This window comes from Lampetra fluviatilis, chromosome 36 (genome assembly GCF_964198595.1).
Source record: "Lampetra fluviatilis chromosome 36, kcLamFluv1.1, whole genome shotgun sequence".
Lineage (NCBI taxonomy): Eukaryota > Metazoa > Chordata > Hyperoartia > Petromyzontiformes > Petromyzontidae > Lampetra > Lampetra fluviatilis.
In genome coordinates, this window is record NC_136310.1 from 11,114,753 (window position 1) to 11,142,714 (window position 27,962).

The 27,962-nt window shown below is 49.5% G+C and overlaps 1 protein-coding gene across 1 annotated transcript; it reads left to right on the forward strand.

The window, feature by feature from the left end:
* The first annotated feature begins 910 nt into the window (after nt 1–910).
* On the forward strand, nt 911–27,396 carry LOC144945151 (chymotrypsin-like elastase family member 2A). Its single transcript, XM_078873436.1, has 10 exons — nt 911–967; nt 17,346–17,433; nt 18,945–19,039; nt 20,094–20,156; nt 20,402–20,499; nt 20,950–21,075; nt 21,923–22,059; nt 24,403–24,548; nt 25,021–25,190; nt 27,291–27,396. Exons 1-10 carry the CDS (start codon nt 911–913, stop codon nt 27,394–27,396), a joined length of 1,086 nt encoding a protein of 361 aa, XP_078729562.1.
* The last annotated feature ends 566 nt before the right edge of the window (nt 27,397–27,962 follow it).

Sequence of the window (27,962 nt, forward strand, 5' to 3'; positions counted from 1 at the left end):
AATGGGGGGTGCATTCTCACGACCATACATCAGGAAAAATGGCGAATATCCCGTGGACGCGTGCGGAACCATGCGGTAGGCCGCTAGAACGCCCGGTATGTGCAAGTCCCAATCGGTCTGTTTTTCACTCACCGTGTGACAAAGCATAGCCAAAAGGGTGCGGTTAAATCGTTCCACCATGCCACCCGTTTGCGGATGGTAAGGGGAAGTGCGGATTTTTTTGGTGCCCAGCGCATCACAAACCTCCTTGAGCAATTTGGAGGAGAAGTTACGTCCCTGATCTGTGAGCAGCCTCTCTCTCTCTTTGTTCCTTGTCTGACCACGTGTCCCTCGGCTCTTCCCTTATTTAATGCCTGGGTCACGTGGTACGCTCCAGCCAATCCTTAATAGCCTGCGCTGAATGTTCCAGATTCCTCCATCAACTCCCGGGACCACGCCCCTGACTTGTCTTCCCATTGGCTGAGGCCAAGAGCAGCAGAACCAATCATCCTAACTGATATCCCTCGATCACGCCAGGGCCATGCTCCCAGGTTCTCCCCCCATTGGCTGTAGAGCAGGACCGGCAGAGCCAATCACCACGTGAGCTGGACATAGGCTCTCATCACATCACCCCCCACCCCCCCCCCCCCCCCCCGGTGAAAAAGTCAGCCGTCTCGGCTGGGAAAAGGGTGACAAGTCGATCCCATAAAGTTGCTTATTAGGGCGTCTAAGATGCATTCACAAGGAAAAGGGTGAAACAGGCGTCTATGCGCCGAAACAAAAACAAAATCACCCATGAACAACAGACATACATTAGGGCGCCCCTGCAGCGCAGTAACAACAGGGAAGGGACTGCAAGGCAATCAATGCTATTGAAACGGAAGAGATTTCGACCGCGTACGCGCCGCTGGACCCTCTCTGCTTCCTGCGCATGGTCGCCTTGCCGCCGGATCTGCAGGAAGTGGTTGACGTGAAGAAGAAGGAGAATGTTCGGTTTCAGTCATATCCGGGGTAGGTCCCATTGGAGGAGGGACGGCGGGGGTCTCATCAGCCCTCAAAACCTGTTCATCTGCGGGTGGCACAACACAGTCCCGCTGGGGATCAACGGGCGAGGCAAGCGGCATATTCGGCACAGCAGACCCCGGCAGGTCAACAAGTGGAGATGAGGGGTCGGCACGCGGGTCAACGTAGGGTTTGAGTCGCGACGAATGGACGTACCACCGACGTTTTCCGTATTGGACGCGAACACTTTGTGGGTTCCGAATGTCCACCAACGTCACAGGCCCCCGCCAAGGCCTGTGCAGTTTAGGGGATGTGCCCGCTGGCACCTGAGGACAGTGGAGCCATGCCAGATCGCCCACCGACCAGGGCATGTGAGTACGCGATCGACGCACACACCTCTCGTTCCTTGCCTGCGTACGGGCCGTCGCACATCTGGCGGCCTCTCCCGCCTCTGCAACCAGTGCAAGCGAGTCCCATACGTGATCAGGCAAGGAAAGGGACGGCTGTTTACTCGGCGTACCCAGTTGCACATCAATGGGGGGTGCATTCTCACGACCATACATCAGGAAAAATGGCGAATATCCCGTGGACGCGTGCGGAACCATGCGGTAGGCCGCTAGAACGCCCGGTATGTGCAAGTCCCAATCGGTCTGTTTTTCACTCACCGTGTGACAAAGCATAGCCAAAAGGGTGCGGTTAAATCGTTCCACCATGCCACCCGTTTGCGGATGGTAAAGGGAAGTGCGGATTTTTTTGGTGCCCAGCGCATCACAAACCTCCTTGAGCAATTTGGAGGAGAAGTTACGTCCCTGATCTGTGAGCAGCCTCTCTCTCTCTTCGTTCCTTGTCTGATCACGTGTCCCTCGGCTCTTCCCTTATTTAATGCCTGGGTCACGTGGTACGCTCCAGCCAATCCTTAATAGCCTGCGCTGAATGTTCCAGATTCCTCCATCAACTCCCGGGACCACGCCCCTGACTTGTCTTCCCATTGGCTGAGGCCAAGAGCAGCAGAACCAATCATCCTAACTGACATCCCTCGATCACGCCAGGGCCATGCTCCCAGGCTCTCCCTCCATTGGCTGTAGAGCAGGACCGGCAGAGCCAATCACCACTTGAGCCGGACATAGGCTCTCATTACACCTGTACTATGAGGAAAGGCCATTGCTCGTAGCATTGCCTGTGATATTTTTTTCCCTTCGAGGTCACAGCTTTGACGATCGCTTTGAGTGTGTTTTGTGAGTTGTGCTTTGTGAACCACAGCCGACGCAGCATCACCGAGGCCGTTTGCCATTATGACTGCAGGTATTGTGGTCTATGTAAACATGACTCCTTGTAAAAAAAGGTGTCAGTTTTGTTGCCAGATAGAAGGGTAAAAAACCAATTATCATATTTTTTACTGGCAAATGAGGTTCCAATGGTGTAAATGCTTACCCCGAGCTCTCATACTCTGATGATGCATTGTCTTTGAGTTGTGCGCCTTTGGCGTCATCTGGTCCAAACCATGTGAGACTAGGCTCTAAGGAAAGCTGTCTCGGGTGTGGACTATCTCGGCCTCGCCATGCGCTGCGTTGCACCGCTAGTCGAGTAGATAACCATGTGTTCAATAAACCCTCGGAGCCAGGATGACCGTCCAACTCCGATCGTCATTTATTGATTGTAACAGGTAAAACTGGTGAGAAAACACAGATACAGCATCTGTTATAATTCGGAAACACCCACACAATGAACACCACAGCATCAGAACATTGTCTCAGATAACAATAGATCCTGGAAGGACCAGGCCCCCACATTACCCCTGAACAACTAGACAAAGGCACAAGCTGGTGTGTTGCATACAGGCACATAGTGTATTCATCCCACTGCACCCCAAATGTAGAGCATTACACTTAACACTAAACTGTGGATGAGATACTTCGTCATCACTCTCAGGATCGCAACATAGGCACAAGTCTGACTCGACCTACTAAATCACAAGTAACATCCACAATAAGGAAAGTCACAGGCTTCGTTACTAACTAGGCCTCGTATTTACTACAACAACTTAACGGCACCATAAAGGTATTTACATTGATATAACGGTCATTCCAACATTACAACAGCATTTCCAATATTATAGGAATATAAACAACTTACAGATAATGCTTCTTAAGCTCCCACAATGGACAAGTGCGGCTGTGGTCTCACTGAGATGCGATGCGTGCCGCCATCTTGACTTATCTCTGTAATGGCCGACGCCCGCGTGGTACAGTGGAAATCTAACATCGTCACTTCCTGGTCACGTGACCAACATTAGCATAAAAAAACAGGAACTTCCTGTGAACACACGCTCCACATCTGCCGTGAGGCAAGACACTCCCCATCTGGTATCTAGGAGATACCACCATTTATTTCCTATCTCATAAACAAGTGTATAACAACTTCAACGGGTCGACTTATTTGTCCATATCTTTGCGAGAGAGAAGTAGTACTATCTCGACTATGGGCCTGATGAAAGTTCTTGCGACACCTTGCTTCGCAATCATAACCTCGACCTTTCGAACTTTTCCATCGGCACTTGGAATCGACTTGAGGATGCGGCCCATTGACCACTCATTCCGTTTGGCTTGGTTGTCCTTCAGTAGGACGAGGTCGCCTTCTTGGATGTCTGGTCTATTAGACTGCCACTTGTTGCGCACTTGGAGTGTCGTAAGGTACTCGTTTTTCCAGCGACGCCAGAACGTGTTCGCGAAGCTCTGCACTTGTCTCCATTGACGTCTGTAGAGGTCTGCAGTGCTGGCCTCCTCGGTAGGTGCTGTGAGCACATCTGTCTTCTGGGTAAGAAGTGTAGCAGGAGTCAAGATGAATGGTGACTCCGGGTCGGTTGAGACGGGGATCAGGGGTCTTGAGTTAATTATGGCTGAGACCTCGGCCATGAGAGTGGTCAAGACCTCGTGAGAGAGCCGTGTGGACCCGACATCACATAGCATGGAGTCGAGAATGCGTCGAGCAATCCCGATCATGCGTTCCCAGGCTCCACCCATGTGTGAAGAGTGGGGAGGATTGAAGATCCATGTGCAGCCTTGGTCACCAAGGTATTTCCTGACAGAATAATCTTCGACATTCTCCGTATTGATCTTAAGCTCTTTACATGCTCCTATGAAATTGGTTCCACAATCAAAACGGAGTTGCTTGGCTGGCCCTCTGATGGCGAAGAATCTCCGGAGTGCATTTATAAAGCTCGAAGAGTCCATGGACTCGATGACTTCGATGTGCACTGCTCGTGTACTCATACAGGTGAACAGCACTGCCCAACGTTTGCTGTTCGCGAGCCCTCCTCTGGTGCGGCGGGAGATGACTGTCCACGGTCCGAACACGTCAATCCCTACAGAGGTGAAGGGAGGTTCCACACTGAGTCGATCGGCTGGGAGGTCTGCCATTTTCTGTTCTTCCTGTTTTCCACGTAGCTTGCGACACCGGATACACTTGTGGATTGTGCTGGCGATGCACCTCTTTGCTCCAACGATCCACAGCCCTGCAGATCGGATTGCTCCTTCTGTGAAGTGCCGACCTTGGTGCTTGACCTTCTCGTGGTAGTGGCGCACGAGTAAGATTGCGATGTGGCTCTTGCTTGGGATTATGAGGGGGTTTCGTTCCTTCTCATCTAATTTTGCATTCCCTAGCTGACCACCGATCCTGAGCAAGTCGTCTTTGTCCATCCCGGGGTTTAGCTTCCTGAGGGTGCTGACCCTAGGAAGGTCTTCTCCCTTGTTGATGGCCTTGATCTCACTTGTATAAGCTGCCTGTTGCGCACAGCGGAAGATTGATTTCCTTTTTCTGGAAAGCTCGTCTTCAGTGCGTGGCACTGTGCAGTAATGCCATCCATTGCAGCTACCAGTGGTGCCTCTCATCGGGCGATGGAAGCAGTCTGCGATATGCGTTAAATGTGCTATCGCTCGCACGAGCGTCGTCCATTTCGAGAAATGTTCAAAATGGTGTGGACTCAGTGGACTTCTTGGTCGCACATTTGTTACGAAAATTGTCACTAGAGGACGAATCTCCTTGTCGGACTCGGGCTCTAAGAGTCCAAAGGTCTCCTTGGTAGTACATGGGCCAACGTCACGTCGTAACAGGAACGCTGGACCCGTCAGCCAGATGGTTTGATTCAGCAGAGATGCAGGGACGGACCTAGTTGCGAGATCTGCTGGATTCTGGTCAGTTGGAACGTAATTCCATTGCTCCGGCTGCGTCGATCTCCTGATGCGCTCCACCCGGTTGCTGATGTAGGTGTAGAACCTTCTGGTTTGGTTGTTTATGTAGCCTAGTACGACCTTACTGTCCGTGTAGAACTTGACCGCGTCCAGTTTGACGTCAAATTCGTCTAAGATCAGTTCCACCACCTCTGTAGCAACAATGGCTCCACACAGCTCGAGCCTTGAGATGGTATGTTCCGGTTGTGGGGCCTTGCCGTGGAACTCTTTTCAGAATTCCCACTCGGACGATAGCTCCGAGTCGAGGAACGGAGAGGCCACGGTCACAGCGACCACCGCCACGACCACCAGCAGAGCGACGAGCAGCGGCTTCACCTTAGTCTTCTTCCCGTCAGTCAGGACTGGCTTGGAGAAACGTGGAGGAACAAACTCCAACGAAGACGGTGGATGCACAAGCGAAGTCATGGTGGTTTCTTCGTAAGTCTGCACGGTACAGCCTTGACTTCTCTCACCGAGTTCCTCTTTCAGCGTGAAGTGGTTGGGGCACGGTTTGAAGAGCGACGTGCGTCCATTCGTGAGCACACTCGTTCTGAATGTGCTAATGTGGTCTGGTTTGTGTATTCCCTTCAGACAAACGTCACCTACGATGACCCATCCTAGGTCGAGTCTCTGGGCATAGGGAGCGTCGTGAGGTCCATTGCGTTGGTTACGAACCTTGTGGACTCTCAGCATGTCCCTGCCGAGCAGAAGTAAAATCTGTGCCGCGTGATCCAATGGCGGGATGAACTCTGCTATGGGTTTCAGGTGTGGGTGGTGACGTGCAACTTCGGGCGTGGGAATCTCACTCCTGTCGTCCGGTATCTCGTTGCACTCTGTCACCGTAGGAAGGGCTAGCTTCATGGTGCTATCTATGGTTTCCACCATGAGGCCGCTCGCTCTTCTTCCCGCTGTCTCTATCAGTCCTGAGCATGTTCTGAGCGTGTATGGAAAGGAATTCCCACCTACACTTAGCTGATCAAAGAACTCTGACCTTGCCAAAGACCTGTTGCTCTGGTCGTCCATTATGGCGTACATTCTTACTGCCCTTTCAGGATGTCCTTTGGGATAGACTCGGACGAGGCATATCTTTGAGCAAGATCTTCCTTTGAAGCCTTCTCCACAGACTTCTGTGCATTTGGTTGTGATTGACGAAGTGAGTGCGGCGGTCTCGCCTTGCTCCCCGCCGTGCTCTGCTTCGGGATCGGAAGCCTTAGTGCTACTGGGTTTCGAGTAAAATGTGTGCAGAGCAGTTGCGTGTTTGTCGCTGCCACATTCCTCGCACTTGATATCTGCCTTACAATTCCTTGCAAGGAGGTTAGTAGAAGCACAGCATTTGAAGCACACTCCAAATTCTTTCAGCATGTTCGTCCGCTCTTCCAATGGCTTCCTCCTGAACTCACGGCATTTCTGGAGGGAGTGAGGTTTATCATGCAATGGGCATTGCTTCTCTGGATCCTCTATCTTTTTCTTTGTGGTGGTTGCCTGGACGGAGTTTGCGAATGTCGCAGGAGAGACCTCAGTCTTGTGTACGGAAATTGGCACTCTCGCTGTTCCTCGTTTCGCCGTTGTCCTTTCCATTTTTGGGAGATCTGGACTGGACATCCCCGTGGTGCCAAACATGAAACTCGGGTCATTTCTAGTCTTAGCCAGGTTGCGGATAAACTTTGAGAAAAAAGAGAATGGGGGGAATGCAACCTGATGCTCTGACTTGTATCTTGAACCCGCTGTTCTCCATTTTTCCTGCACGTCAAATGGCAATTTCTCTACGATGGGTTCACGCCATGGTAGGTATTCAAGAAAATGGGACCTGGTAAGTAGGGATCAGCCTGGGCTGATTCAAGCTCCATCAAAAGATCTCCAAGCTCCCGTAACCTTTTATTGTCTCGACCAGAGATTTTTGGAAAGTTCTGCAACTTCTTTAAGAGAGCCTTCTCAATGGTTTCTGGGCTACCATAGCACTCCTCGAGCCTCTCCCACACCGCATGCAGGCTTGAGGCAGGGTCGTCAATGTTTGCTGACCGGATCCTCTTTGCGTACTCTGCAGATTCATTTCCTAACCATTTCACCAACAGGTCGAGTTCTTCACTTGCAGAGATGTCTGCATTTCGGATTGCATTCCTGAAGGTAGATCTCCAGGCTCGATAGTTCTCAGAGTGGTCATCAAACTTAACGAGTCCTGTGTTGATTAGTTCGCGGTGAGCCAGGTACCTAGCAAAGTCTCCTAGTCCTGCTGATCCAGGGTGTGTCCATACTGGCGCTTGTGAGGCGGCATTATTGGCTGTATTGCCTAGCATGCCGTCATTTGCGATGGCGTTGAAGTGTGGGCCCAAAGGGTTTCGATCACGTTGGTTGGATCCCCTTATGTGACTGTCTGGAATGTGGGTCTGACTTGGTGCATCCACGTCTGACCCCACGTGCGCGACGCTGAGTTGGCGACTAACTGCCAGAGCGGGATATGCATTTCCACCATTCCTGCAGACAGCATTCATGTTCATTCGGTGTGGAGATGGCGAAGCCTGAATGTCCACCATTTGTTCAGTAAGGTTTGGTGGAGGAGCATTGATGCATTGTTCAGACCAGTCCAAAATATTTTTTCTGGTGAGTTGATCACGGTCCTTGACAGGTATCTGCGTGCCAAACTCACTCCAATTCTCTTCCTTATCCAAGTTGGCTGCTGCTTCGAGCACCTCTGCCTGGGCCCTTGCAGCAGCTGCTTTCCTTTTGAGTTGTAGGGTGCTTAACTTAGCATCCAGCTCAATTTTCTTCCGTGTGGCAGTAGCCACTAATATACGCTCTTGCTCTTCAAGCTCTGCTTTCTTCCGTGCGGCAGTAGCTGCTAATGTACTCTCTTGCTCTTCAAGCTCTGCTTTCTTCCGTGCGGCGGTAGCTGCTAATGTACTCTCTTCTTCTTGTATGCGAGCCTTTTCAATTAGCATGGCTTCCTCTTCAGCCATGTAGGCAATACGGGCGTTTGCTGCTTCTGCTGCTGCGCGTGCCTGAGCTGCTGCCATACTAGTAGATGATGTCTTTGAGTGTGCTGAGGCTTTAGATCTTGTGGTGGACCTGGATGAGATGGAGTGCTGAGATCCTGTCTCTCTTAAGCCATCCACACGGTCCATTGCATCTTGTATCACTGCCTGCACATTATCATCGAGCAGTTCGAGGAAGTGCTCTTGCATGCGCACTCCCTCAATGCCCTCATCTGTTTTCATCTTCGTCAGGAGGGATATGTATTTATTTGCCAGGAGCTTGTAGCTTGAGCTGCTCACCTTCACTCGCTGGATGGCCCGCTGAATTGAGACCACTGTGTCTTAGGCGTTTGAAGCTTCAGATAAATCTGCTTCGACCCGGTCCCATGCCCGTTGTATCCTGGCATCCAGGTCCTGTTTCTCAGCCTCATAGCTTTCCAAGGCCCGTTGCGTCAACCTGACCTACCTCTGGGGCCTTGAACTCCCTTGGTCCTCTTGAGGCAGGATGGGAGATCCTGGATTGCTTGGTTCACCTTCTTCAGCATCTCTCCCTGCTGAACTGTGGCTTTCCATGCTGCGATGTTTGCAGCACGATTTTAATGTAGACTCGTTGCAGAGCTCCTTGCTTGTTGCAGGCTGACTTCAGGGCTGGCTGCAGAGCTGGCTGCAGAGTTGACTGCAGAGCTGGCTGCAGAGTTGACTGCAGGGCTGGCTGCAGAGCTGGCTGCAGGGCTGGCTGCAGAGCTGGCTGCAGGGCTGGCTGCAGAGCTGGCTGCAGAGCTGACTGCAGAGCTGGTTGCAGGGCTGGCTGCAGAGCTGGCTGCAGGGCTGGCTGCAGAGCTGACTGCAGGGCTGGCTGCAGAGCTGGCTGCAGAGCTGGCTGCAGGGCTGGCTGCAGAGCTGGCTGCAGGACTTCTTGGGAGCTTTAAGAAGAGTATCTTTTTACTTGGCTGCAGAGAGCTGGCTGCAGCACTGGTTGGGAGCTTCAGGAAGAATATATTTTTACTATCTCGGCCTCGCCGTGCGCTGCGTTGCACCGCTAGTCGAGTAGATAACCATGTGTTCAATAAACCCTCGGAGCCAGGATGACCGTCCAACTCCGATCGTCATTTATTGATTGTAACAGGTAAAACTGGTGAGAAAACACAGATACAGCATCTGTTATAATTCGGAAACACCCACACAATGAACACCACAGCATCAGAACATTGTCTCAGATAACAATAGATCTTGGAAGGACCAGGCCCCCACATTACCCCTGAACAACTAGACAAAGGCACAAGCTGGTGTGTTGCATACAGGCACATAGTGTATTCATCCCACTGCACCCCAAATGTACAGCATTACACTTAACACTAAACTGTGGATGAGATACTTCGTCATCACTCTCAGGATCGCAACATAGGCACAAGTCTGACTCGACCTACTAAATCACAAGTAACATCCACAATAAGGAAAGTCACAGGCTTCGTTACTAACTAGGCCTCGTATTTACTACAACAACTTAACGGCACCATAAAGGCATTTACATTGCTATAACGGTCATTCCAACATTACAACAGCATTTCCAATATTATAGGAATATAAACAACTTACAGATAATGCTTCTTAAGCTCCCACAATGGACAAGTGCGGCTGTGGTCTCACTGAGATGCGATGCGTGCCGCCATCTTGACTTATCTCTGTAATGGCCGACGCCCGCGTGGTACAGTGGAAATCTAACATCGTCACTTCCTGGTCACGTGACCAACATTAGCATAAAAAAACAGGAACTTCCTGTGAACACACGCTCCACATCTGCCGTGAGGCAAGACATGGACCAATCAACTTCAAGGACAGTGCACATTATCAGAGTTATGTTTTTTGTTTGCATTATGACTGCAGGTATTGTGGTCTATGTAAACATGACTCCTTGTAAAAAAAGGTGTCAGTTTTGTTGCCAGATAGAAGGTTAAAAAAACAATTATCATATGTTTTACTGGAAAATGAGGTTCCAATGGTGTAAATGCTTACCCCGAGCTCTCATACTCTGATGGTGCATTGTCTTTGAGTTGTGCGCCTTTTGGCATCATCTGGTCCAGCCCATGTGAGACTAGGCTCTAAGGAAAGCTGTCTCGGGTGTGGACCAATCAACTTCAAGGACAGTGCACATTATCGTGGTCTATGTAAACATGACTCCTTGTAAAAAAAGTGTCAGTTTTGTGGCCAGATAGAAGGGTGGCAAATGAGGTTCCAATGGTGAGAAACGGGAGTTGTTTGGTGCCTGGGACAAGAGACAGATAGAGGAAGAGACGGAGCAGCAGACAAGAGAGTATAGTATACCGTAGCAGTGGACAATAGAGTATAGTATAAGGTAGCAGTGGACAGAGAGTGATAGTGTACGGTAGCAGTGGACAAAGAGAAGACATAGTAGGGTAGCAGCGGAGTAATGGACCTTGGTGGAGAAGCTACGACGGAGTGAGACGGCAGAGAGAACAAAGAGCGACCGAGATGGAGAGAGAGAGAGAGAGCAGAGAGGGAGGTCGCTGGAGGACAGGAGCAGAGGGAGAGCGAGCGAAGCCAGCGGAGCGAGCGAACGGAGGGACATTGAGTGATGTTGATGGGGAGTTTTTGCGTTGAAGAGAATGGAGGGACATTGTGTGATGCCGACGGAAAAGATGTGAACTATACGTGTTAATAAAGAACCGAGAAAGACAAAGAAGCTGTCGCGTCAGTACGAGTCCTACATAAACGCTCAACAACAATCACCATTCGCCACTAAGTGGCGGTGACGCTTGTGCCAAGCTATGTGCTCTTTTAGGCAACGTGAAGTGTCGAATGTTCGCTGGTAGACCCAGGTGCCAAGGGTTGACTGACCGAGATAACTGCCAGATGCACCACCTGTACCCCCTATTGTGCCAACTTCCTATGTTTTAGCCGCCCGGCACTCAGCTCGTTCTTCTGTGCGTCGCTTCTCTGCCCACTCCCAAACTCGGAAACCGTACTCTCAAAACAAAGATGCTCCGTAGAGCCCAAATAGACTTTTGGGGCAAGTGCTGTTTGAGAGCACCTATGAAGGCCGGCACGGCACACGAGAGGGTCGGTAACCAGCACCATGACCTGCAGGCCACCTTGGTCTCTCTCATGGCGATGTTTACACACCAGACCAAATACTAATTTGAGGCTCAGCCAACCTAGGAAAGGCCCAACACTGTTTCAAATAAACGTTACTGGTGTTGGCCGTGAGCGGGAATTGAACTTGTGTCGCCGGGTTTATCGCGCATTATGCTTATCCACTGTGTCACTGGCTCCCCATGAGCGGTTGCGGTGTACTCTCACACAGCAGAACAGGTGGGGAACGTACACACTGACTCACTCGTACAACAACAGCCACCATTCGCCAGAGGTCACCACCGCTCGGTGGTGATGTCACCACGGCACTTGTGCCAGGCTAAGTACACTTTGAGGCCACGTGAAGTGTCGAAGGATGCTGCTATCAGGAGGTCATGGAACAGACCCAGGTGTTATGAGTGGACTGGCTGAGATGACCGACAGATTAATGCCCTGTGGTCCCTGCTGTGCCATCTTGCTGTGTTAAAGCCGCTCGGCATTCCACTCGTTTTTGTGAGCTTTGCTCCTCTATCCTTCGCTGTTGTTGGAGGGCGACTTCCTAAAACAGTCCAGTAGCGTCCTTCATGTGCCTCCTCCACTGAGGCCAATCTTGACACCGCTGGTACCAGTCTTTGGCAAGTCCACTCAGCTTAATTTCCTCCTGTACTTCATCAGTCCATCTCTTCTGTAGCCTGTGCTGCACCCGTTTATCATCCTCTATCCGGCCAAACAACAGCTGTTTAGGCTTGCGGTGACTGGGCATGTGGGCTACCTGTTGATGGACTGTATCCAGATATTTCAGGGATTTGTGAGTTTCTCACACAATCCAGCCTGGTTAAACTCAGGATGGATCGTTGGCAGGAAAGGCTGGACGTTTCCAACCTGCGCAGATGTTCCATTAGGGAAAATAAGTTCACCATAAACACATGGAGAAGGGAACACATTACTGTGGCCAAGAAGACCCAAAGCTTCGTGTGAAGTGACAGGTAGCTTCCACACAGCAGCGTTACGCAGTCGATGAAAAGATAATGGCGCCCGACTGATTCGAAGTGAGACCTCTGCTGTCAAACCAGAGCTGGTCATAAGTACACTGTCCAGGAATTATTAACTTCTCCCCTTTCTCCGTAACTGCCCCAACAACAATGGCGTATTGAGGGGGTGGAGTGTTTGATGACACAAAATACCCAGGCAGGTGCTTGGCAAGGTGATGTTAAACAATCCTTGCCAGAACATTTCCTGGCACACAGAGGAGGAAGGTGCCCCTGTAGTTGTTACAACCTGTGCGGTCCCCCTTCTCAAAGAGGGTGACCATTAAGTCATCCTTTCAAACCTGCGGAACCGATCCACTGGTCTAGACTGTTGTAATGATGTCATATAGGGCAGCCTGCGCACAAACGCCACCCTCTCTCAGCAGTTCACTTGGGACATCAATTCTGGCCAGCGTTTTTCCAGGTCTACGACTCTAGATCTATACATCCTCAACAGATGGCACCTCAACCAGCCACTGACAGGGTTTGACTACTTCCAATATTTGAGGCACCGCAGCTCCAGAAGGATCATCCTGACCTTGCCTCAGTGTTATCTGAGTGGAGGGATTTCACCTCACCCAAGACCTCAAAGCAAGTCAGCGAAACTGCAAACTTGTTGCTGGGGTTCAGAGATCGGATCACCTTTCTTTTCCCTACGGATGGTAATCGGTGTGGCACTGCAAGTACATTTTTTGATGGCATTAAAATTATTAATGATAGTCGACTTGATAATTGGTTCTTTACCCTTCTATCTGGCAACAAAACTGACACCTTTTTACAAGGAGTCATGTTTGCATAGACCGCAATACCTGCAGTCATAATACAAACAAAGAACATAACTCTGATAATGTGCACTGTCCTTAAAGTTGATTGATCCACACCCGAGACAGCTTTCCTTAGAGCCTAGTCTCATATGGGTTGGACCAGATGACGCCAAAAGGCGCACAACTCAAAGACAATGCACCATCAGAGTATGAGAGCTCGGGGCAAGCATCTACACTATGGGAACCTCATTTGCCAGTAAAAATATGATAATTGGTTCTTTACCCTTCTATCTGGCAACAAAACTGACACCTTTTTACAAGGAGTCATGTTTGCATAGACCGCAATACCTGCAGTCATAATACAAACAAAGAACATAACTCTGATAATGTGCACTGTCCTTAAAGTTGATTGATCCACACCCGAGACAGCTTTCCTTAGAGCCTAGTCTCATATGGGTTGGACCAGATGACGCCAAAAGGCGCACAACTCAAAGACAATGCACCATCAGAGTATGAGAGCTCGGGGCAAGCATCTACACTATGGGAACCTCATTTGCCAGTAAAAATATGATAATTGGTTCTTTACCCTTCTATCTGGCAACAAAACTGACACCTTTTTACAAGGAGTCATGTTTGCATAGACCGCAATACCTGCAGTCATAATACAAACAAAGAACATAACTCTGATAATGTGCACTGTCCTTAAAGTTGATTGTATTATGACTGCAGGTATTGCGGTCTATGCAAACATGACTCCTTGTAAAAAGGTGTCAGTTTTGTTGCCAGATAGAAGGGTAAAGGACCAATTATCATATTTTTACTGGCAAATGAGGTTCCCATAGTGTAGATGCTTGCCCCGAGCTCTCATACTCTGATGGTGCATTGTCTTTGAGTTGTGCGCCTTTTGGCGTCATCTGGTCCAACCCATATGAGACTAGGCTCTAAGGAAAGCTGTCTCGGGTGTGGATCAATCAACTTTAAGGACAGTGCACATTATCAGAGTTATGTTCTTTGTTTGTATTATGACTGCAGGTATTGCGGTCTATGCAAACATGACTCCTTGTAAAAAGGTGTCAGTTTTGTTGCCAGATAGAAGGGTAAAGAACCAATTATCATATTTTTACTGGCAAATGAGGTTCCCATAGGATAGTCGACTTACTGAGGCAGATTCAATCTCCTCAGCAACCCGCATCCACCAATCATCCTTGCAGCGCCACCCAGTTCTTCAGACCTCAGACTGAAGGCTGTGGTAGGCCTCCTCATTCTCTGATATGCCATACGGTTGGCATTCAGAGTGGGCCTGTCGCTTTTTCTCAGTTAGCCGGAATACCCCCTCTGCCAGCCAGCGTCTAGACCACGTACCTAATCCAGCCATTGCACCTGCATGAGCCACAGCCCTGAACCTCACCCATTTCCCCTCGGAATCAGGACGATGCCAACCCCAGTTGCAAACAATGATGAAATTCTCGCTTGCAACTGTCATCAGCTTGCTGATAATATTATCAGACTACTGTGGGTTTGATTGGGATCATAATTAGACACCCACCATCGCAGTGGAAGAATGGTAGGCACATTTTACAGATAACAAGCCGATGGTCAGTGGGCAGATCAGCTCCATGGTAGGTCCTGGTGTCAAGGACATGGGCCTGCATCCATTGGTCCATTACGAACTAGTCCAGCAGATGTTCTTGCTTGGACCAGGGGTGCAAGTAAGATACACTGGAGCAAACTTCTCCACATTAAACAGTCACATTCGCTCATTCGTTTCCACTCAATGAATACTCACTTATTGTTCCATAACTCAACCCACGATCCATTAATCTCCCCCTCATAACCACCACGATTCATGTACCCTCTTTACATTCTCATTTTACGGCTCTCACTCATTCCCCATTCATTGAATCCACTCATCATTGTTTAGGGTCTTCAATTTCGCTTTCAACGAATTCACGCATCATCACCGATTCGCCCCCATTGCTTCCCCTCATCTATTTCATTCACCTCATCTCCACCACTACATTCATACGTTGTGCTATTCTTAATTCTCTGGAAAGCGCCTTGGTTAAAGTGCTATTTAAATCACATTAGTATACAATGTTGTGTGGATGCGCCGATGCTGGAACAGCGCGTTGGCAATTACAAGCCCATTGATTGCACATAAGTCTAGCAGCATCCTGCCGTTGTTATTGAGCTGATCTGGCTCACAGCTCCCGTAACACACACAAACAGAGATATGCACACTTTAGTTAAGGTCGATACACATTGCTTACAAAAATGTGACATTTTTTCCCAGTATCAAAGTATGAAAAAATAATAATAGGTTTTACCCTTTCTGGAAATAAAGCACCAAATATAAACTTTTTGATTCCTGGAAAAAGATTTGTGTTTTGTGTTTGAACATCTGTTTTATTGCCATAAAGGGTACAACCTATTCTTATTTTTTCATACAGATTGCTTTATCACTCATCTCGTTATTGATTGGCACACCTGTGCATGGTACAGGTGTGTGCGGAGGGCACAAAGAGGGAGACCTAAACCCTATTTCTGCCTCCGTTATCATCTCATCCATGGAGAGGTCACGGAACACTCATGGGAACGTGAACAGCAGGCGCAAGACGGACGCGAGGGTCAAATGAGGTAGGGGTTCGAGGCTGGCGATGGGATTAGTCAGGGCTATGGTTAGGATAATAGTTGGGGTTGGGGTTAATGAAAAATGCAGAGTTTGAGTTGCTAGGGTTTGAGGGTTAGGGTTTAGGATATGGTGAAGACTAGAATAAGTTGTGGTTAGTGTTAGGGTTACACAAAGGGTTTTAGTAAAGGTTATAGTAATGTATAAGGTGTCAAAGTTTGTGTGAACATTAAGAGCTGGGAATTAGAAATGGGGTCAGAGTTTGTGACGCAGTGTGCTAACCACTACACAACCGCTCCCTATGCATATGCATAAAGACAAAGATCCCCCGTGCAGCCTTAACAAACTGTTTGGGAAAGTACTGTGTGCGAGCACCGATGAACACCATCACGGTACACGAGGCGGTGGGTGGCCTGCACCACATCCGGCCCGCCTTTGTCTCACCAGTGCTCATGTTTTCACACCGCACCAGGTATTCATTTTTTCCTGTCACCTCCGATTAGCGTGGTCAGCTATGTACGGTGCGAAAGAAGTTCAACGTACATACACATATACATTTTAAGCCCGAGTCGGCCAAGGAGAGGCCCACGACTAGTTCAAATATTTGCTGGGTTGGTCGCGCAGTTGCGCAAAACACCATATGTATACAGGCAGTGCTCGATTTACGAACAACCGCACTTACGAACCAGCTTCCATGAAACATATACAGGGTGCTTCATAAAATGTTAACACTTCTGAGAATTTGCAACGATACCAGGAGAAATGTGCCTCCGGGCTCTGGAAGCCACCTGGAGAATATTCCAGGCGTGTGTTGACAATGATGGCGAACAAGTGGAGACTCTTTGCCTTTTTACGCTATTAACATTACATTTTATCATGTTACAGTGTATTATATGTTCTTTTTTCATTAAAAACAATAGTCCCATATTGGTGTTAAATTTTTTTAAGCATTATGTATTTATTTAACATTGACTTGAAACACGCACTTGCACTTGCAAACTGAACCGCAGAACTATTTTGTTCAGTGCAGCGAACCTCAGTGAGATGTAATGAGTCAGAGAGTGTTTGAGCATATGTGCGCACACGCGCGCGCGCGTTGTGTGTATGGAGAGCGGTAGTTCAGCGGTTAGTGCACTGCTCCATGAACCCGGCGGCCCAAGTTCGATTCCCGCTCATGGCCAACACCGGTGACGATTATCTGAACCGGTCAGGGGCCTTCCTTAGGTCGACTCAGCCTCAAATGAGTACATGATGTGGTGTATAAATATAATCACTGAGGAGACAAAGGTGGCCAGGCATGGTGTTAGCCACCCACCCCCTCGTGTGCCGTCATAGGTTCTCGCTAACAGTACTTGCCCTAACAGTCTGTTAAAAGCGATACGGGCAGGCTCTTTTGACTTTTTATACATACACACACATAACCCATTAGGACCATATGGACAACATTTTGGAGGCAGACAGCACCATCTCGTGAACCAAACCGATCCCCGCCGCCAGCCAATCAATGTCATCCTGGCCTTAATCGATAATTTCATGGTCGCCCTTATCGATGATCTCGCGTGATAGTGGGGATCAAGGGGGTTTGGGAGGGGATATTGATGATGCCCTCCCTCCTCTCCCAACGCCCCCCCCCCCCCACCCCGGGGTTCTATAAGAAGGCCCTGGATGAGGAGGAACTCACCGACTTGAGACGAGACTTGGACAAGATGTTCGCCCTCATTGCCTCCGTGTTCCTCCTGGTGCAGGGTGAGTGTCACCATCATCGTCATCATCGACATGATCATCTGTCTGGACAATGAGAAACATCTCGCCTGCATCACCATTCTCATCATCACCAATAAACATATTGTTCATCATTATTCTTCAAACATTAGCGATAATTATCTGTCTTCTTGGTTCTTTCAGTAAAGTCACGTAGAAGGGAAATAATAAAATAATAAAAATAAAACATAATAAAATACAATTCTCACGACGTTTCGGCCACAACGCAAGCAGCCGTCCTCAGGTGAAGAACAGGTCTGTCGGAAAGCGTCTGTCTTTCCTTTCTACGTGACTTTACAGAAAGAACCAAGAAGATGATTCCCTGCAGTCACGAAAGCTTTAAATCGAAAATAATTATCTGCATCTGTATAATCCGAAACATCACCATCTACAGAAGCAACATAATTATTTTCGTAATTCTCAACGTTCCTAAATCATCATTATCATCATCATCATTCCCGTGTCTCACTCTCGTTGTGTCCTCTGTCTCATGTCTGCCCGCATCCTGCAGGATTCCCTCCCCTTGTCTCCCCATGTGTACTCTCGTTTCTTCTCACGTCTCCCGTCTCCTTATGGTCCGTGTTGCTTGTTGCAGCGTGTCTCCTCATGCCTCCACATGCATTCCTATTTCCCCTCATGTCTTTCCATTCGTCCCCATGTCTCTCCACGTCTCTCCCTGTGTTTCGTGTTCTTCTTTGTCTGCGCACGCCTCTCCATGGCCCTCAATTTTATTCACATATCTCCATGCCGCATGCTCCAATGCTTTCTCATCTATTCCCCATGTCCTGCCACATCGTTCCACGTGTCCACGTGTCTCAACGACCCATGTTCCCTCGGTATCTCTTGCGAACATCCACGTGTTCCATGGTCCATCGCAACTTCCCGCGTCTCCCCCATGTTGCCCCACGACTCCTCGTGTCTCGCCGCGCGTCTCCCCGCGTGTCGTCTCTCCATGTCTAACCACCTCCCAGTGTCTCCCCCATGTTGCCCCACGACTCCTCGTGTCTCCCCATGCGTATCTCCATGTCTAACCGCGTCCCCCGCGTGTCTCCCCCATGTTGCCCCACGACTCCTCGTGTCTCCCCATGCGTCTCTCCATGTCTAACCGCGTCCCCCGCGTGTCTCCCCCATGTTGCCCCACGACTCCTCGTGTCTCCCCATGCGTCTCTTCATGTCTAACCACGTCCCGGTGTCTCCCCCATGTTGCCCCACGACTCTTCGTGTCTCCCCATGCGTCTCTCCATGTCTAACCGCGTCCCCCGCGTGTCTCCCCCATGTTGCCCCACGACTCCTCGTGTCTCCCCATGCGTCTCTTCATGTATAACCACGTCCCGGTGTCTCCCCCATGTTGCCCCACGACTCCTCGTGTCTCCCCATGCGTCTCTCCATGTCTAACCGCGTCCCCCGCGTGTCTCCCCCATGTTGCCCCACGACTCCGCGTGTCTCCCCATGCGTCTCTCCATGTCTAACCGCGTCCCCTGCGTGTCTCTGCACAGCGACCGCCCAGGGCTGCGGGGTGCCCAGTTACCCCCCCATCGAGAGCCGCGTGGTCAACGGGGTGGAGGCGAAGCCCAACAGCTGGCCTTGGCAGGTGCGTGTCTCGTGCCATGGCTCCGCGAGCCCCCACTGTTCGTTCCGATTCGCGTTTCGCAGTTTAAACGAAGAGGCCATCCCAAAAAAAAATCTCGTCGTTGTTTTACCTTGTTCAGAAGTACCAAGGCTGCGTGTCCTATCCTGTTGTCACGGTGAGATGTGGGGACACACGGAGAGATAGGGCAGGACATCGGAATAGACGGGGAAGTATGGGGAGACATTTTAGAACATGGGACAAGCTCTAAGCATTGTGAATGAGAATATTTTAAAAAGTGCTAAAAGGGACTACAGTATTTGCAAATATGAGAACATGGTTTGGGCCCCACAGCTACCACCTATCACTGGCTTCCGCGCTCGCTAATCAACACCTCCAGGAAAATGTATAATGATATAATGTATAATTAAACACCTCCAGGGATAATTAACGCACGTTGGAACGTGTTCCGTGATCCACCATGCAGTGCGGGCCATTTATCCCCAAGACTAGTTTCCTCGCGTCAGACAACGTGGGACGCAGCACAAGCCATCGCTAAAGTCCAACACGATGGAGGCTTTCGTGACCAATATCACCCATAATACAGGTTTATTTGGGTTAGATCGCGTAAATATATAAATGTGTCGTTAAACCCATCACCACCCGGCACAGCCACTTAGTAAGGTTTGTTACGTAAACAGAACGTGCCAATTCGTTACTAGTACAGCACACAGGTGTGTTGGAGAGCAAAGCCACACCATTTACAATCTGAGTACGACGTTTCGCTAGCTTCAAGCCTGCTGTTGTGGCTTGGCTCTCCAACACACCGTTGTGATGTACTAGTGACGAATTGGCATGTTCTGTTCACGTGACAAACCCCTTACTAATTGGCTGTGTCGGGTGGTGGCGGGATGAATTAAACATTGATATATTTACGCGATCTAACCCAAACAAACACATGTATTATGCAAGCCAAAGCTGTGTGGCCACAAGGGAGTTGCCATCTTCCTTAAACTTTGAGGTGTCAGGACACGGAGCTTGCAAGCAGGGCAGGGCAGTGCTTTAACGTCCGACACAGAGACAAGTTGTCTTAGCCAAGGGGAGCGGACCATTACGCATCTCTGGGTCAAGGTCACCAACGGTGAGAGGCAAATGCTCGTTTGAGAAACGAGACGCACAGACCAGAGCCTACCACGGAAATATGTGCTGTGCCAGCAGAGATCTGTCATGTGTGTGTGATAGTGTCGTTGTAGATGAAGTGGTTGTGGTTGATTTTGTGGTGTGTTTTGTTGGTGTCCTTTGATGAGATTACGGTTGTGTTGGTTGATGTGGTTGTTGTGGTTGCTGTGGTTGATGTGGTGGTTGTGGCTGTTGTGGCTGCTGTAGATCTCCCTGCAGTACCTGTCTAGCGGGTCCTGGTACCACACGTGCGGCGGGACCCTGATCGACCCCCAGTGGGTGCTCACGGCGGCCCACTGCATCTCGTGAGTTCCACCACTACCTCATTACAACCTATCATCACCACCACCTCATCATCACCAGAATCAACATCTCACCACCTCATCATCATTTCGTCACCATCTCATGATCATCACCTGCATCAACATCTCATCATCACTGCTTCTCTTGAGTTCCACACCACCTCATCACCACCACCTCCTCCTCATTATCACCACTACCATCATTTCAACACCACCACCCCCACCATTTTATAATTTCACCATCATCGAATCATCACCACTGGTATGTAGCAGATATCACCACCATCTCAACACGCCCATAATTGTCCATGTGTCCTTGTATACACACGTCACTTAATTAATATCACCATCATCATCATCCCATTACCACGACCACCATCTAAACAGATATAACCCCCATCTGCACGTGTCCATAAGTGTCCGCGTGTATCCGTCTGTGTTTGTCGGTGCCAGCTCACGTACGTACCGCGTGGCTGTGGGAGAGCACCTCCTGTCGGTGGAGGAGGGCGGAGATGAGTTCCACAGCGTGGACCAGATCACCGTTCACCCCGGTTGGAACAACAACAACGTGGCTGGCGGGTGAGTCCCTCGACCTGTCAGTCACTCGACCAGTTTTGATAGTAACAAGGCAGTCACTCAGCCGGTTAATCAATCGGTCATGGGCTATATCAGGTTCTCAGCTACTCGGTTTATGAGCCAGGTTTGTGTCACTTAATTGGGCGGTGACACTACTGAGTGGTAGGATCGCGGTTCAAAGATCAGCGGGATGCCCCAGTTAATAACACCGGGGCGTATCCATCGGGCAAACGCCACGTTCAAGATCCTCGTTACGTTATTTTAAAAAGTAGGCCAGGCGTGTGCTGTTCTCCTCCTGTAAAGTACTGCATAGCGCAACAATAAACACAAACATCCCAGTGCTGAAAAATTACCATAAAATTACTCAATTGGGGTTACAAATGGCAGCAAAATCACCCCCCTCCCCCTTACTGCATAACCAAAAACAAACTTGGCAGGACCGTACTGAAAAGGAGTCTTGAGATTCGTATTTTTAGTCTTTGCTAAATAAGCATAACAATATATATTAATTTATATATAATCATAACCTCTGACCCGCGTCACTCGCCACGTCTATCCACAAGATCTTACCATAAACCTTAGATCGAAATGTACCTCATCTCACTGTAACCCCTTGAACGTGACCTCTCACCGTGACTTCTCACCGTGACCCTCTTACCGTGACCCTCCCAACGTGACCTCTCACTGTGACCTCTCACCATGACCTCTCACCGTGACATTATCACCATGACCCTCTTACCGTGACCCTCCCAACGTGACCTCTCACTGTGACCTCTCACCGTGACCTTCTGACCGTGACCTTCTCACCGTAACTTCTCACCGTGACCTCCGACTGTGACCTTCTCACCAGGAATGACATCGCTCTGATCCGCCTGGCACAGCCCGTGGTCCTGAGCAACAAGGTGCAGCCGTCCTGCCTGCCCCCCGCGGGCGTGGTGCTGTCCCACAACTACCCCTGCTACATCACGGGCTGGGGCCGTCTCTCCAGTACGTGCGTGTCTCTTGCGAGCACCTATTAAGGGCCGAGCGGTTTACAGAGGTATCGCGGTTCGACCACGGCGGCGGGCCGTGTTGGCTATTACTGCGGTGTTGCATATTGACTGTTAAAGTAATACCACTCCGCGCCGTCTGCTGCACTCACAGCGGACCTTTAAAAGAGCCGTCATTTGAAAAGAGTGGACGACTGCGCGCCGGGTGGCGTCACAGTTCTGCATTTACCAAAATTTGAAAAATGACAACGGAAGTCACTCAATAGGGGTCTCACACACAGCAGAAACATCGTTCCCTCCCTGCAAACTCCTGCGGACTGTGTGACACACAGCGGCGCCTTCCTCTGTGCGATGATCGTCCTTGTGCCACACACAGGGACAGCTGCCACTGGGGGTACCCTAGGCTAGACCACAGCAGCAGCATCGTCCCCTGCAGTCAAACTAGCGCAGATTGTGTCCGTGACACGCAGCGGCGCCTTGCTTGGTTGACGATCGCCCTCGCACGATTAGAACGAATAGTGCCGATACCACGTGCACAATACTCAATGATGATTACTCACAAGGCGTTCACTGTTCGATCTCCAGGCGCGGCAGTTAAGCAAGATTTGTGAGGTGAATTCCACATTCCCATGGCAGGTGATGAATACATGTAAAATATGATTTTGCCTTTGTAAGTAAACAAAAACTGTTTTGTTTAATTAAGTTCTAATTGTTGAAAAGATAGCTAGAGTCTTAAAGCACAGCATAAGTCGATGTTTAGTTTATATACTGTATGTTTATTAAGGTACAGCCGTATTTGTCAATCCACTGCTGGATGAGGGAGGGGGGGGGGCTTCTATTTGACCATACTTCACCACGCTGGTCAAAGCGAGTTGGTTAAGGAGTGCGAGGGAGCAATCCGACGTGGAACCATAGAAAGTACAGTACAGTTACAATACAACTTCATCTTTCTGCACTCCCGTCGCAACGTTGAGGTAAATGTGCCGGTAGAGTTGTTACTGGTCAGCACACACACACACAAGGCTTACACTTCAGCTGTCGACAGTTCGATCTCCGGGGCGCGGCAGTTGCAGCAATGGGGGGAAGCTGCTCGATTCAGCTCGTCTCAGTCCACACATCGGTGGCGACAAATATAAACTACCGGGAGTTCTTTGAACTAAACTAGTTTATGTTACCGGATAAGGCTCTACTGACCCGGCTATCACAAATGATAGCCCCCAAGGTGTTAAGTGGCTTCCCATCGCGTGGAAATTCACACGGCAACCAAATTTGTCTCGAATAACGCAGCAGATGAATTCCTTAAAGTGCAAAATACGCGTCAAGCAACGACAATTTCATCATAAGTAACCTAGCAACGTAACGTAGCAACAATAACCTAGCAACGTAACATAGCAACGATAACGTAGCAACGGTAACCTAGCAACGTAATATAGCAACGATAATGTCGCAACGATAACGTAGCAACGTAAAGTACCAACGATAATGTAGCAATATAACGTAGCAACGATAATGTCGCAACGATAACATATCAACATAACGTAGCAACGATAACCTAGCAACGTAACATAGCAACGATAATGTAGCCGCAATATCCCAGCAACGTAACATAGCAACGATAATGTAGCAACGGTAACCTAGCAACGTAACATAGCAACGATAATGTAGCAACAATAACCTAGCAACGTAACATAGCAACGATAATGCAGCAACGGTAACCTAGCAACGTAACATAGCAACGATAATGTAGCAATGATAACGTAGCAACGATAACGTAGCAACGATAATGTAGCAGCGTAACATATTAACGTAACGTAGCAACGTAACGGAGCTCACCACTAACGTGTTGACGGACTTGCCTTAAGGGGTGGTGAGATGTTGACTACCTCGTCTGGTGTGCAGGATGTTGTGGGTTCGATCCCGACCCTGACGCCTGCTGCTGCTGTAAATTTGAAGTTTGCGTGTTTCTATCTTTATCTCTCTCTACCCGTGGTCGCGTGCATTTTCTTCCGGGTAATCTGGTTTTCCCCTCCACATTTCCAATCAACGTGTTCAGAGTATTTCGCTGATATAAATTCCCACATGATGAGCCATTTCGTTGAGCTATCATTTGTGGCCAGGTCGTTGCTGAAAAATTGCTTATATAGCTTAGTGCGCCTTACCTGGTAAAATAAAAAAAAGTTTAGTTTAGTATTGTATTCCCTTTCTGATGGCGATTAGAGTGGCAGATTTGTGCCAGAAAGGCGCCACATTCATAAACAAAATGAAAATTGACTTCACTTTCCCCTCCCCTGCCCTCTTTGTATCCCCCCTCTATCCTTCCCACCTCTGCTGTGACCCAAAGCTGGAGGCGCCCTGCCTGATGCCCTGCAGCAGGCCAACCTTCCCGTGGTGGACCACGCCACCTGCAGCCAGTCTAACTGGTGGTCGACCAACGCCAAGACTACCATGGTCTGCGCCGGAGGAGACGGATACGACTCTGGGTGCAACGTAAGGAGAAGAGGCGGGGGGCACCTTGAATTACCCTTCGCACAGTCGGTGGTCGGTGATGGAGAGAATCGTGAGAAAAACCAAGCAAAAGCTTAGGGTCCCCAAGTAGCTAAAGCCCCCCACCCCCCCCCCCCCCGGATTGAATACATATTAAGAACAAAATACGGGTGCATCAATAATCAGTACGAATTCATATGCGAATGAATAAAAGCCAATTGACATCGAGTTAATCTCTCTCACACGCAGGCTGCTCATGCAAATGAGACCATATTCGGGCCACTTGAGTTTACCATCTGTTTAAACAAACTAAACCCATGGCTGCATTAACGTACGATCAACATCGCTACCTTTTTCTCATCGCCAACAACATCACTCCACCATTCGCTACGATCAATCGCCACGTCAACTGGCCGCCGGGACAATTCTCATTCTCTCACCCGTTCCGTTTCTCTTGCCTTCGGGCCAACTTCAGGGCGACTCTGGCGGCCCCCTGAACTGCATCAACTCTGCCGGCAAGTGGGAGGTGCACGGCATCACCAGCTACGTGTCTTCTATGGGCTGCAACTACATCCGCAAGCCCACCGTGTTCACCCGCGTGTCGGCGTTCAACGACTGGATCAACAGCGTGAGTTCAACGGGAGGGTACTGGGAGAACTTGGGCACAAACCCGCCCACCCGCTCCCCCATCCCCACCCGGCAGTCGCCTTTAAGATTTGTCGCAACTCCGGTGGGGCTGCGGTCGTCTTGCGATCGTAAATGCCGCCGCAGGAGAAAACGGATCGTGAGTCAAACGTAATTGCTGGTGCGAGTGCCGGAGGGATGCGACAATTGATATAACGTAGGGATTGGTTGGGACGGCAGGGGGCCTCTGGCATTAACACCTGAGCCCCAGGAACAACACAGGCGCCCCTGATCTACCTCTAGAAGCCTGTCTGGCACTGAAGATTAATCCGAGCAGCATTCAATATGCCCTAGTCTGGCGTCTCAGCCTCAGGAATTAACACTGAGCCCAGTGATCCAACTGTTACCTTGGTCCCGTTCTGCCAAGGGGGAAACCCCTAAATCCAGTCTTGGTGGTGAGACGGAAAGAGCAGCCCTCGAAGGACATGGATATTGGGCGGCAAAAATGACAAGCAGCAAGCAGTGCGATTTGTCGTGTCAGAGAGGGCAGTGTGGTGCACAATGGTTAACGCTCGTATCTCATAGTAAGAAGGGCTTGGGTTCGATTCCCAAACTGAGCGCCTTTCCATCTGGAGTTTGCGAGTTCTCCCCTTGTTTCGCATCGCTTTCCTTGGGGTTCTCCTGTTTCCTCCCATCGCTATAAAGATGACATGCGACCTGTAAATTACTCAATGGGGCGACACACAGTAGCAGCAGCATATTCCCCCGAATGCTAAAATAAGTCAGGACCCCACTGAAAATTAATCTTGAGGCTTGGTGAATCTTCCCTGGGTAAACAAGCGTAATACATAATAATGTGGACTGCATAACAAGAGGGGACGACCCAAAAACCAGACTGTGGTGATGGTTGGTCCATCAGACCCTTGAGGTCGGGCGTTGACTTGGCGACACTACGATTGAGATTTACATGTGCGTGACAATCGGTCGGTTGCCGGCGATCACCCCTGCCAAACGCTTGAAGGATCTCACTTTTGCCCTCGTGACCCTCTCCCCAACCCTCTTCCAGATCATGGGTATCAACCGTGTCTAAGCAGACGCCAGTGGCGGGTGAAGGCGTTGGAGATGGGGGAAACAGAAGGGGGTGGGGGGGGCTCCCACGAACCCCTCCCCTGTCCTCCCCACCGAAGTCCACTCATCCCCACTCCCTCTTCATCATCGCCGGGCGTGCTTTCGTTATGACCTCTCATTAACATCTCATTAGCGGAGGTGAAGCGAAAGCCGGTGATTATTCTTTCTGAATTTACTCATTAAAAATGAATCTCTGAAAATGTAATTGCATGTGTGGCTGCTTTATTACAACCAGTTGTTTACGGGAGCGGTTAAAGTGACAGCGTACACTTGCGTACACACACAGGGCTCCATTGGACATTTTTTCCAAATTCGAAAATGACACCTTAAATGATTCAATTGGGATTACACAGTAGCAGCAATCATCTTCCCCCTACTGGCACACTCATGGGCCCCCGGTCACTCTGGCAAATGAAACTTCCCATCCTGGTCTCTGAGTTCTCACCTGGAACAAACTTAAAAGCAGTGTTGACTTCTTCTTTATTATGGATTAATAGCAGCAGATTAAATGCCATTTTAGATTTGTTATTCACTCAATTGTGTTTTCAGAAGCAGAGTGGATCTCGTCCATTCCTCCTTTAAAGGAGAATTGTCTGTTGACTTCCGACAAGGCAGTGCCACTCTTGTCAACCCGAGTGACGAGGTCACCAAGTCGCCTCGCGGTTTACTTGCAGGCACCGTAGCTTTGGATTTTGACTTGACACTGCGACTACACCCACCGAGGGTCGCCCCCCCCCTTGCAAAAGGGGGGGAACGGTGCATCTCTTAACGGTTCTCTTGCTTGGGTGAAGGCCATCGATGAACTCAAATCAAACTGTGGGGATACGGCCGAAGACTTTCAAAACAAAAATGGCAAAAGCACAGCGGCATCGATGTATTATTGACCGCAGCAATCCCTACGGTTCAGCTTCCCTCAGCCGTGTGGCGGGGAGGGGCGTTTTCACGCTTGCACCCTGCACGGCGCGATGTCCGACGTTCCGTTCCACACGCCAGGCAGGTGAACTTCTTCCTCGTGCCGAACAACGCACGGTGCGGCACCGGGAAAAGGCGTCGGGAGAGTTTTCTCCGGCTCAACCGCCAAAGGTCCACGTGGCAGTAACCCTCTTGAATTTGCGTCAGCAATTGATGTACAGGGGTAGCCCAAAAGTCAGGAAACAGGGTTGTTTAATTTATTTCAACACTGGCATTAAAACGCCTTCTTTGTTTATCGTTTAAGTTAACGTTTTTAGCTATCATCATTAATATTTATTTGTATGCTTCCTGTGGGGGACACCTCATACACGTTGCGTACAAAACTCGATCAAGAACCCTGAATGAATTGAGACGAAAACACCATTGATGAATGTTCAAAGATTACACCAGCATTTACATTTCGATTTAAAGCTTTCGTGACTGCAGGGATTCATCTTCTTGGTTCTTTCGGTAAAGTCACGTAGAAGGGAAGTAATAAAATAATAAAACTTAAACATAATAAAATAATGCTCACGACGTTTCGGCTACAACGCAAGCAGCCGTCTTCAGGTGAAGAATGAGACACTGCCAAGCTTGGAGCTTATATATAAGCTGGGTTGGAGGTGGAAGAAGAGCGCCTTGTTAATGCTACCCGCTACTCTCTCCCTTTGATGCTGCTAATCCTGCATAATGCATGGGCATAATGACTTTGAA

Bases quoted from the DNA above. Each gene is read 5' to 3' on its own strand.
- LOC144945151 (XM_078873436.1), top strand. From the start codon at position 911: ATGGTCGCCTTGCCGCCGGATCTGCAGGAAGTGGTTGACGTGAAGAAG. The intron at 19,040-20,093 runs GTGCGTGTCTCG...CGTCCGACACAG, and splicing joins CCAACAGCTGGCCTTGGCAG to AGACAAGTTGTCTTAGCCAA. The intron at 21,076-21,922 runs GTGAGTCCCTCG...CCTTCTCACCAG, and splicing joins AACAACAACGTGGCTGGCGG to GAATGACATCGCTCTGATCC.